General features: G+C 36.2%; 1 protein-coding gene across 16 annotated transcripts in view; it reads right to left on the reverse strand.

Moving 5' to 3' along the window:
- tor (tyrosine protein kinase receptor torso) overlaps positions 1–12,685 on the reverse strand; it is a 435,792-nt gene that overhangs the window by 72,041 nt on the left and 351,066 nt on the right. For all 16 annotated transcript variants that reach the window (XM_067775615.1, XM_067775614.1, XM_067775610.1 and 13 more), the window contains 3 exons: positions 8,147–8,313; positions 5,532–5,667; positions 2,328–2,467 (listed from right to left, as the gene is read on the reverse strand). In XM_067775615.1, coding sequence (XP_067631716.1) covers positions 2,328–2,467; positions 5,532–5,667; positions 8,147–8,313 — 443 coding nt within the window. The remainder of the gene's footprint in view (positions 1–2,327; positions 2,468–5,531; positions 5,668–8,146; positions 8,314–12,685) is intronic.

The raw sequence follows: 12,685 nt of genomic DNA on the forward strand, positions 1-12,685 counted from the left end.
ATAATAAATGAGCCAATGAATTAAAACAGGAATTCTTTCAGCAGTGCTACAAAAACCAGTTCGCTGGTGATATCTTGATTGCAAACTAAAGATTCCGGACTCCCTAGTCCAATGCCTCGATGTCAATAGCCTAATACTAATCTTAAGAGATTCTCAACCCATACAGCATTACATGACCTTAAGGACTTTATTGTTAACTGGGAAAGTTGGTTATGCCGTCCAGAATGATAAGCGCTTATCTAGGACCTAGAGGGAAACTCCCCATGGCGATGTCCTTCTACCAATTTGCTTGTTTGCTCCATCAACTTAACAGAAATATATTGGCCTAAGTAGATTATGCAGTAGTACTGAAGGCAGAACTTCGTCCCGATGTGAACAACAGAATAATGTAAAAATCACATAGGAAGAAGCCCTCAAAGAAAAGGAAAATTTTACTCAAGTGTTTGTGGGGCGATTAAATTACGTTTCACAGAGACTTTTTGTAATTGGCTATATGCGCGATCGAAAGATGGAGGAGTTATGTTTTAACTGAACATCGGACCAGGGGTCTCCTTTCGCTTCCCCGATCATGGTAGCGTAAATCCTTTAGCATCTGTGTCTAAAAAAGGGCCGCGCTTAAGGTCATGGACTTCTGTGTGGACAACACATAATCGATCACTAATTGCTACAGATAAGATGGCCCAGAACTGCATTATAAGCTTCATATATGGTACCTGGGCACAGGGACATTAAAGGCAACTATACAGCTAATGAACTGGCCAGGACTGGTATGACCACCCCATATCCTTCCCGGAATTTATTTTGTAGGTGTACCTACGACCTATTTCAAATTTCGTTATACTGAATAAGTCAGGGCTATCGTCCCTGCTAAGGGTTCTCAACTGTTTGATAGCTACTCACACCATTAAGATAGACATCACGATAACTGCAGCAGCTGTATTGAGGGAGAGCAAACCGTGCAGCAACTGATGTGCCACTGTCCGGCATAAAGTAGGAGGAGGTTGAATGCTCTCTTACGAAGGTATCCAAGCTCGAAATGAGGGCAATAGTTAAATCAATTGATTCCATGAAGTGGGTTTGATCCACGGTAGCTGGTATAGTAAGGGTTTCTTACAGTTTAGGGGTATATTTTACCTTCTAAAGTCGCAAAAACAAATATAGGATGCTCTTTCCTCATAGAAAAGACAGGCAGCTCACTCAGAGACTCGAAATCTCAGTTTTTATTTACGGGAGTGCCGGGATATCGTAAAATACCGGGAGACGTGATGTCCTTTGAGCTTGCACTGCACGTATCAGCTCTCGATATCAAAGGAGCAAAAGATGTACGGTTAGGAATCATCAAGAGTCGTACTTTTGAGTACTGGCTTAAGGAGACTTAAAATAGGTAAAAGCGATTACTGTCCTCTTGGCCGTTCTTAAGATAAATAGATATAGTGGGATTATTTGAGGTATTCGGCGGACGCTTGACTATGCATGTCGCTTTGATGTGATTGAAACACTGATGTTACAGATTCAACCTTCCGGAACAGCAAAGACAATACAGCACCTGCTGTGCGCCTTGTACAAGTAGAAAGAAGGTTCTTGGAAAACCAACTTACAAGAGCCTCTTAGAACTCAGGAATGTTGGGCGTGTAGATCTTCTGGAATATTTTAACCCAACTGTATGGACAACGTAGAAAAATTGAGAGACAATTTCGTAACGCGATAGTTTTGATTTACCGGTTAAAATACTACCTCCGAACTGCTGCTAATCGCATGCAGAGCCTAATAGTGGGCTGTCACACTAGTACCCATGGAGAGTATTTTAGAACAATCTACGAGCTCACAAGTTAACAATTCATTCAAAAGATATGCAGGTTAGGGCAATTGTCATTTCGTATGACATCAAAATGTTTAAAGTGCCAGTTGAGAGCACTGTGAGTTGACAGAAATTGTACTTGTACCGTCTCTTAATGTAACAGTTCAGCGCTAGTTCGGAACTAGTGAGACTTGGTGCAGGGGACGCGTGTTGTGAAACGAGGTTAACACAGCAACTTTTAAACATTCGCCAGTGTTCAAACTAATTTTTTAATGGTTAATTCATGAACTAAGCTATCAAAGCGACGCTGATTGGAGAGGAAGTACTATCCCCATCAGTCAATGAACCAACCAGTTTGCAAGGCAACAGATAACATAATTCGAAGGCTAAAACAAACGAAGCAGAAATTTGTTTCATTCAACACAACACTAGTTGTGTTTTCTTATTCCCTTGCCACCTCTACAATAAAATGCTGTTACTTATTGTATTTAGTTTGTAATTATTAATTAGTACAGTCAATTTCTCTTACCTCAAAATATTGACAACGCTGCTTGTGCCTTTTCACTTTGGCGCGATAACGATGTACGAAGATTAACAATGATGTTATGATGACAAAACAAAGTATAATTATAAGTAGATAAATTAGGATCATTATAACTTCAACTTTGTCTGTGAGTTGTAGCGTAAACGATGACAAAACATTGAAAATCCGTTGCATGAAAGAAGATGGAAATTGTCAGTAAAACAATGTTTAGAACTTTTTATTTTAAAGCTAAGGTTTAAAGGTAAAAGTTTTCAGCACCTCTCTTACGCCCTAACTATAATTCTAAGGTATCGATAGGTCTTCTGTAGTCTCTGCTCCTAATTGTTCTAATAAAAGCGTGTTACATTCTGATAGCAAGAAAAGGAGGTCCTAAATGTTCTTAATTATACCATCAAAATTTAACACGCTTTTTAGGACTGTGATATAAACTGTAAGATTTAATAATTTAGGTGTAAAGTTTTAATGTTAAAAATATATAATTATGTACAATATGGATTTTTTTTTGTCGCAGAAGAAGAGGCCTAATTCTCGTTAAAGGTTACAATGAACTTATAAAGTGTTATATTTCTTTACAGTCAATTTATTTTTTGCTTTTTAGTTAATTTTATTAACCACTAATAAAAGCTTATTTTTAAAAAAGTTTTTTTTCTTTAATTTAATTTTTTACTTTTTAATTCGTTTTATTAACAAGTAATAAAAGCTTGTCCTGAGAAAAGCTTTTTTCTTAAATTTAATTTAAATATCAATTTTTCTTAATTTTTAGTAGGGTAAAATATTGTTTAAATTAGTTATGTAATCTTTACTTAGTTATTTGTAATGTTTCTCATCCTATTCATTTCTTTCAATGCATCAACATTACAAGGCTTCTTCGAAGTTCTTCGATTCGAGTGTTAACTAATAACTTAAAATCATATTTTATTGTGACTTTGCCTATGTCGCGTTCAGTTTACAACTACTTATTGCAGATCTCTGCTCTGTTGTAAAATAAAATTCCAACTTTCGCTTAGTTAAAATTCCATCGTCAAAAATCTGTAAAACAAAATCAAGTGCGCAGAAAAGTATGCAACATTAACGATAACAGCCTAACTTCTACGTAAGTTGCATACATAAACAAAGCGAAGTTACCTGCGTTCTTGAGAATTTAGGCTTTTATGCCAAGATGAGCACAAATCTTTACCGGTAACTCTGTTATCGACTAATTTATCGAATTCTCGCAAAGTAATATTGCATTGTCATCGGAGTTATACACGCGTGCAAAATTTCGGCTCAATCGGACACCGGGAAGGGTATCAAATTTAACTTGCAAGATTTGATTACAAACAACAACCAAGTGAAACTAAATAAAAGCTTATAATAAAAGGGTGTTTGGTTTGCTAAATATTATGTGGTTGCGTTGAGAAAGCCAGGAGGCCTCAAAGAAACAAACTCAGACTTGATCTCGCGAACAAACGAAACAATAGTGAGTACACAGTTGCTCTGCTGGAAGTATAGTGTGGGAATCAACAAATAACAACAAATGTGTAACTTTCTGGGCTGATATTCAAAATTTTTACAGAAACAGATGAGATAATCAAGTTGGAGTTGCTTGCATTTATTTGTTTGTATACATTTCTGGGTTTTTAGTTGATGCTGACAATTTTTGTATACTGCTAACAATTCTATACTTAAATAATAGAAAATGAAATAAAATAAAATAAGGTAAAATAAAATAAAATAAGGTAAAATAAAATACAATAAAATAATATACAACAAAATCAAATAAAATAAAATAAAATTAAACAAAACAAGAAAAAAATAAAATAATATACAACAAAATAAAATAAAATAAAACGAAATAAGATAAGATAAAATAAAGTGAAATAAAATAAAATGAAATAAGAATAATTTAAACAAAACAAAATAAAATAAAATAAATTAAAATAAAATAAAATAAGATATAATAACCATCGTAGGAGTGCGGGTTAAAATCCCACTCCCGGGAGAAAAGGCTTTGAAGAGATTTGCAAGGTATAATCGAAACAGGTCCGTCCTGATGTCACGTTGTTTAAATTCTTTCCAAATTATTCAATAAATTATAAATTAAAAACTGCTTCAAATAAATGTTTTCATACATTAAAAGCGCTAAGGGCAATCCCCGCTTAATTCATACAAATATATTAAAAAGAGATGGAATAAAACAAAATAAAATGAAATAAAATAAAATAAAATTAACTTGACTAAAATAAAAAAATTAAATAAATTAAAATAATATAAAAAAAATATAGAAAACAAAAGAAATTAAAATAAAATACATTAAAATAAAATACAATAAAATAATATACAAAAAAAAAAAATAAAATAAAATACAATAAATCAAATAAAATAAATAAAAATAAATTAAAATATAATAAAATAAAATAAAAAAAATAAAATAAAATAAAATTAAATTAAATTAAATTAAATTAAATAAAGCAAAATAAAATAAAATAAAATAAAAGACATTAAAAAAAAAAAAAATAAATAAACTAAAAAAAAATTTAAATGTCATAAAATAAAAACAATTTAATAATCAAAATTGTAAAGACATAAGGGGATACGAGATACTTAAGCTAATTTAATATACCTACATCATCTGGACATTTAAGGAAAATAAGAAGATCTGAAACTCCCACATCATTTATTAAAATGGCCTAGGTGAACCTTTGTAGAGTAATTTTAAGTTAGGTGAGCCTCTGCTGAGTAATTTTGTCAACAAGTTTCACCACTTTACCAGTATTTGTTAAAATATTTCATTCCATTTTTCGAAACATGGTGTGTGGAAAAAGGGCGTGGGTATAATATGATTTCGACCATTTTAAATACTATTATTCGTTGAGTTCAGATAAGTTCGTTAACCAAATTGGGTGAAGATATATCAATGTTTGCTTAAACTTATCGTATCAACGATGTGACGGAAGGATATGCGGACGGCTGGATATAAAAAGTGGGCGTGGCCTATAACCTATTTAGTTTATTTTTTAAGAGAGTTATTGTTAAAAAAACAATGCTGTTTATGCTGATAAAAAATATCTAATTATGTTGTCATAACAGCAGTAATCTTAGAAAAGGTTATTTCTATATTGCATATTTTAACTTATAAATATACGCTAGTATATACGTATGTATGTATGTGTTGGCACTAATTAATCGGTTTTACACAATTAAGCTTACCTGCCAACATAACGGGTTGGCTATTGACCTCTTGTAAGACGGCGCTCGAATTTCCACCAGGCGTGTAAGCAATCAAATGCACATCGAAGAGAGTACCATTGAACTTTATTTCGGGTATGAAAAATTTATTAGTATCCTGAAGGCAAAAAAAAAAAAAGGAATTAGTTATGTATGAAGAAGGAACTTTAGGTTTCCATAGGAACTAAACTTTAACAAACGATATCTTTTAGTCTTACCCCGTCAAACGATAATACCAGAGTGAAATATATAACGTATTAGCCTATACCCGCGGCCCTGTATGCACGAAAGAAAAAACACAAAGGTATTCTGACCTAGTCACGCTATGATCCTTAAAATCGTTCAGAGACAAACCCAGACAGTCTTGAAACAGCCCCGAAAACATCTAGAAGTTATAACCCAAGCAATGAAGAAAAGTACAGAAATCACTTTGAAGTAGTGCAAAAAAGAACTAAAAAAAAATTATTTTCTTAAAGTGTGTGAATTGTATTTTACGAAATTATCCCTAAATCGTCTCGAAATAGTTCTGCAGACAATATCGAGATGATCCGGTGTTTAAGAATAATTCAAAGCAACTATTCCGATGTGATTTTCAAAACAGCCTTGAAATGGCTCCGAAAGTAATCTTAAATCGGTCCGAAGTGTTCCGAAATAATCTCGAAAACAGTCTCGAAATAATATGGAGATAATTCCGAAATGGTGAAGAAAAAGGCTGGGCGGTATTAGAAAGCCTAAGTTAACGAACTGACCGAAATTGCAGCAAAATGTGGAAACAAAAGTGGGACAACCTAAAGAGGTTGCCAGTATGAAGGAACTGGAGAAGTCCAATGATTTCCTAACAAACACGCTTATGACTACATATAACACAGCTTGCCTTCTAAGAAGGTGGAGCAATGAGCTGAGTCTTCTTAGAGGATCTACAAGCGAGAAACTTAGAGAACGAAGATAGTATCATGGAAAAATATCTGTGCTGACATCGGACCGAAACGGCGCGGTTGAGGAAAGCCCCAGCAAGGGGAAACATAGGCAAAAAAACTAATACATAAGGATAACGGGGAATGGTAATGTAGGAGTGAATAGTCCCTAAATCCATCAGACAGTAGTTGCCCCTCGATCATGGGACGGGTAGTGCCGGGCTTGGTAACTTATTCCAAAATTTAATGGTCGGTTAAGACTTTTCCTAAGTTTAACTACAGGCCTTTTGGCCTAACATCATTTCTGTTCAAAAATTTTGAGAGATTGGTAGATGTGTACATAAAGTCGGACGTGGATGAAAAACTGTTCTCCACAACACAAAATTCTCACATCAAAGGCAAGTCGCTGGACACGGCACTATAGGTGGGATATAATCTTGGAGAAACCCTGCAATATAAACCTTAGGAGACTTAGTAGACTTCCAAAAATGTCTATCACACGATATCATGGAGGGTATTAACTACATTGAAGTTCATCCCGTCATAATCAGACAGATCGGCTGCACGTTAGGATGTAGGAAGACTACTTCACAATGGGGTTCGCACAAGGCCACGAAATCAGTGAACAGGGGCACGCGGCGGGTGGGGTGCTATCACTTCTACTGTGGACGCTGGTCATCAACCAACTGCTTGGGCAGTTCGATGGGAGGCCCGTCAAACTTACGGCATGCGCAGATGACATTGCAATTGTCACAGGGCGAAAGCAGGAGAAACCTTGCGTAAAATATCTAGGAATCACTCTAGAGTATAATTTTCGTGGAAGCTCAACGTGGAGGAGAGAATGAAGAAGGGTTCGACTGCACTTTATGTATGTAAAAGAATGCTGCTGGATTGTGCGTGGGGTCTATCGCCCTCTCTCTCATTCATTGGGTATTTACAGCGATTGAAAAGCCTGTCGTATGCAATGCAGTCCTTGTTTGGTAGAAAGCCACATCAAAAAGAATCTGTCTCAAAAAATTAGAGGGAGGTATGCAGGCTTTTATTGCTTAGCAACGAGGTTCAGTGCCACCGTATCTGCGATTCCAAGGGACCCTTAGAGGGGCAACAATAGAGGTGAATGATTGGGGCAAGGGCACAACGGTTATGATGCTTTTTAAAACTGCTGAGTTTTCATTGAATATTTTGCTATTACTATTATGTGGCCACGTGTGCTGGGTAAAGTTGAGTTTGATTTAGACCATAAGCGCGATTCCTTTGCAGATTAAGCATTGATAGATCAATAGTCCAAAGTGTAAAACAGATTGACTATTATTGTGTGCAGATTTACCATCACACCGAAGATCATGTGCTCAGCTCCTTGTTAAAGCAACATCGAAATATTTTTTTCAATTCGAAAAAAGTGGTTCTAAGCGGAGTCGCCCCCCCCCCCCCCCCCCCCCGACATTGTTTTTACAAACACTCCAAGTGTACTTCTGGAAAAGTTTCTCAGTGCAAATTCATCTGCCTTTCAGATGTCGTTCGGAGTTGGCGTAAACCATGAAGGTCCCGTCCAGCAAATTTATAGGAAAAATTAAAAGGAGGAGTTTATCGCGCCAAATATTTATTTATTTATATACCATCATAAAGCGCCAAAAAGAAATTAGAATAAAAAACTAATTTACATTATCAAATTTATATACTCACAGCTTCAATATTGTAGATATAATCCCTTCCACCTTCTATGTGATCCACTACCATTACTGTATAGTTGTTGACGGGATATTTTGGTTTTTGCCAAGTAATATTTAATGAATAGGTGTTATCGTCCACGTATTCACGAACAACTTTAAGTCCTTCAGGTGCAAAAGGACCTAATAAAGAGAAAATTTGCAAAATGGTATTTTCTTGTAATATTTTTAGGTATTCGATATGTGTAGACATTTCGATTTTTCATTTATTTTTATGTGTATTGGTTAGTTGCATTAAAACAAGCTAGGTTGTATACTATGGAATCCTTGTTTGGTGTAAAACCACACAAACTAGAACCTACCTCAAAAAAATAAAGGCCTTATGCAGGCTATTAATGCATAGCATTACGCGAGGCCTTAAAACAACCATTGTTTGCCATTCTGCAAATTCCACCTGTAGACCTGGTGGCAAGGAACATAGCGTTAACAACTGCAACGAGGCTCAGAGTCACAACAGATTGGGTTGGTTGGGGAAAGTGTGGCCAAATTGCGAACGAGGCGTAACACGTGTACACCGATGGTTCCAAATTAGTGGAAGGAGTGGGGTCTGCGGTATACTGCGCTGATCAGGAAATAAACAGATCCTACAAGTTGCCAGATCACTGTATCGTTTTTCATATGGAAGTATTAGCCGTAAACAAAGCAGTAGAAACACTGAACGAAAAAAAATTTAAACTGCAGCCATGTCAAGTTTTACATTGACTTATCTTGTTTTGTTGATTTTCTGACAGGGTGGATAAATGATGTATATTGGAATTGACAGCTAAGCAGCAATTAAGGCAATAATCTCAAACATACATCTATATTGGTTCCCAGAGTATATGAGAATAGATGGGTATGAAAAAGCGGATGAATAACCTAAGAAGGGCTCATCCCTCGGAGCTTGCTCCGCAGACGTTCCAATTAGTTTGAGCGGGCCTGCAAAGTGTCGAAAACCGCGTGTAGGGTGTAGGTCTTACAACTTTGGACTAACAAAGTTACTCCCATCATTAAAATAAGAGGACTGTAGACTCATGACCGATATTCTGATATAACATCGCCTTCTGGCGTCACATTTTAAATTAGGTTTGACCAGTAAAAGTAGATGTAGGAAGTGTTGGTTAGAGGAAGAAGCGATCGAAAACGTTTTTTGCTCGTACCCTGCGCTTTCTAGAATAATACTGCAGCTATTTGTAGTGATGTACCGGTCAGATCTAGAAGCAGCAAGTGCCATAGGACCTAGAAAACTTTTAGTATTCGGCAAGAGTACTGGGTTATTTTATAACACAGTACACACCGATAATTGGAAGAGACACTTAGCCTTAGCGTTTAACATTTGCTCGGATTCGAGTTTCTAAGTAATATGCTGCTTTCTATTATTACCTTTATATTAAGTCCCTTTCATGTTTGTCCCCTCATTTCCATACGAACTTTTGACCCACGGAAAAGTCTTTTTCGTAACTTCCCGTTGAGCTAGACACTTGATACTTAGAACATTGTTCAGATCTGGGAGACACTACAATGCAAGTGAAAAAAAATCTGCTAGGTGGCGCACGGATCGAGATATACAGAAAATTAATTTTAAAATGGAAATTTTTTGATCGACTTTTAACTAACTTCTCGGTGATCCAGAGACTTGAAACTTAGCCCATAGTTTGCGATTCGATGGCACTACAAGTCGTGGAAAACAAAATGCCGCCAGGTGCAGACGAATCGAGATAAACGAAAATCCCTGAAACACGAGGGGAATCTTGCGATCGATTTTTGAGTAACTTGCCGGTGAGCTACAGACTTGAAACTTGGGCCGTGGGTAAAACCCGGTGACAATGCAATATTTGATCAAAAAAATTGCGCTAGGTGGCACATGGATCGAGATATTAAGAAAACAAATTTTGATTTGGGAATTTTTCAATCCATTTTTAACTAACTTCCTGGTGACCTAGAGAGTTGAAACTTGTCGCGCAGTCCAAAAAATAGAAGGCAATTTTTCCTTTAATACAGACATAGTCTTGGTGAATTTTGACTAAAAAATTTTAACAATAACTTTTGTAAAAGAATTTTGGGATTTAAAATTATAAAGGTAGAGCGCTTGTTCAAATTTTAAATAATCAATTAGTAGTAATCAATTAATCCCAAGTACATCGTTTGCCTTAAATTGAAAATTGCGCTCCACCTTTATAGTTTTAAATCCCAAAATTCAAGATCTATTGTTAAAGTTTTTTAGTCAAAATTCAACAAGACTATGTCTGTAGTAAAGGAAAAATTGCCTTGGTCCATTTGCATAAAGGTAGTCCTTAAAATGTTTGTATCATTTTTTTACTTGTTTTTATTTATTTTTATTTTTACACAAACAGAATCGCTTTTTATGCATGAAGCACAATATCTTATCCAGTACATCTTGCCAGAAAATCGCCTACTACTTAATTGTATAATGTTGCAGAATTAATTAAATATTGAGTTGGAAATATCTTTTTCATATTGCATTGATATTGTACAAACTTATGGTCTCATATAAAGGTTACTTAGGCCATGGAATTAGGCAAATTGTTGTTACGTGGGTCACTAATTACATTTTTGGAATAGCATATCCAAATAAACATCGAAATTTTTTCTTAAATAATCTCTAAAACTAATTCTCGGAGTATCATTTCCATTCCAGTAGAGCCACTTCTAACAGCTCATTATTAAATCTTCTTCGGTACTCGCCCCCACTATCGCGTAGAGGTCCGCACATCTTTCGAAGAACTTTTGCCTCGAATTCTCCCAGAGCCGCTTCTGCTGATGTTGTCATGGTCCATGCTTCTGCACCATATAGAAGGACGGGTGAGATAAGTGACTTGTAGAGTATGATTTTCGTAGGCCGAGAGAGGACTTCACTTTTCAATTGCCTACCTAGTCCAAAGTAGCATTTATTGGCAAGATTGATTCTTCGCTGGATTTCAGAGATAATGTTGTTATTAGTGTTAGTGCCCAAATAAGCGAAGTCTTTTGCTATGTCTAAATTATGGATGCCAACAAAAGCGTGGTTGTCAAGGCGCAAATGCGCTGACTTTTTCTTTGAGCAGGTGCTTCGTTTTGACACGATTACTATAAAACAAGTAAGGAAGGCTAAATTCGGGTGTAACCGAATATAACATACTCAGCTGAGAGCTATGGAGACAAAATAAGGGAAAATCACCATGTAGGAAAATGAACCTAGGGTAACCCTGGAATGTGTTTGTATGATATGCGTATCAAATGGAAGGTATTAAATTGTATTTTAAGAGGGAGTGGGCCATAGTTCTATAGGTGGACGCCATTTAGGGATATCGCCATAAAGGTGGACCAGGGCTGACTCTAGAATATGTTTGTACAATGTGGGCATCAAATGGAAGCTGTTTATGAGTACTTTGATACGGGGTATTTTTCGTACCCGTCGGTGACTAGGGTCCGAGATATAGGCCAAAATGTGAACCCGGGTACCCCTAGAATGTGTTTATAGAATATGGATAACAAATGAAAGCTGTTGATGAGTGCTTTAGTACAGGGTAATTTTCATATCTATTTGTGACTAGGGTCTTGAGATATAGGCCAAAATGTGGATCAGGGTAACACTAGGATGTGTTTTTACATTATGGGTATCAAATTGAAGCTGTTGATGTGTGCTTTAGTGCAGAGTAACATATACCGCTGGGTGACTAGGGAATCGAGATATAGGCCAAAACGTGGACCCGGATACCCCTAGAATGTGTGTGCAATATGGATATCAAATGAAAGCTGTTGCTCAGAGCTTTAAAGTAATTTTCATTGTGATATTCGATTTAGTCGCATCAACCTGGCAAAACTGATAAATATGCATGCGAAGCTGAAAAAAAGCATGAATTGATAATACCCACATACCTGTTTACGATCCTTTTTTCGGGGAAGTAGACCAGAGACGGGCTGGGAATGAGAGTAGGACTAGGATAGGGACTGAGACTCGGAGTGGGACTGGAAAAAATTACATACCATCCTCTGGGACTGGCACTAAGGGATGGAGAAGAATGGGAAAAACTTATGAGAAGAAAAAAGGGGGAAGGATAAGGAGACTGAGAAAGACATATAGTGAGACGAAAATAGAGATAGATAAAGCGAAAAAGACGGAGGGAGGAGTGAATAAAATGATTAACAAGAAGTGAAGAGGGAAGGGCAGAGTTAGAGAAAAAAGCTTATTAAAATGTATGCAGATAGACCAAATTTAGGGCAGAACAACGTCTGACGGGTCTGCTAGTCTAATATATATTATAAATGGGAAAGTTTGGATGTTAAGATGTTTGGATGTTTGGATGTTTAGATGTTTGGATGTTTGGATGTTTGGATGTTTGGATGTTTGGATGTTTGGATGTTTGTCCAGACGTTTGTCTTTGTGACTCAATAACGCAAGAACGGCTGGACCGATTTGGATGAAATTTTGCACACATATAGCCAATAGTCTGGAAGGATCTACTAGCTATATATTTTTCAAAAGGGGCGTGGTCCCCGCCCCCTAGGAACAGTT

Source organism: Eurosta solidaginis, chromosome 3 (assembly GCF_040869045.1).
Source record: "Eurosta solidaginis isolate ZX-2024a chromosome 3, ASM4086904v1, whole genome shotgun sequence".
Lineage (NCBI taxonomy): Eukaryota > Metazoa > Arthropoda > Insecta > Diptera > Tephritidae > Eurosta > Eurosta solidaginis.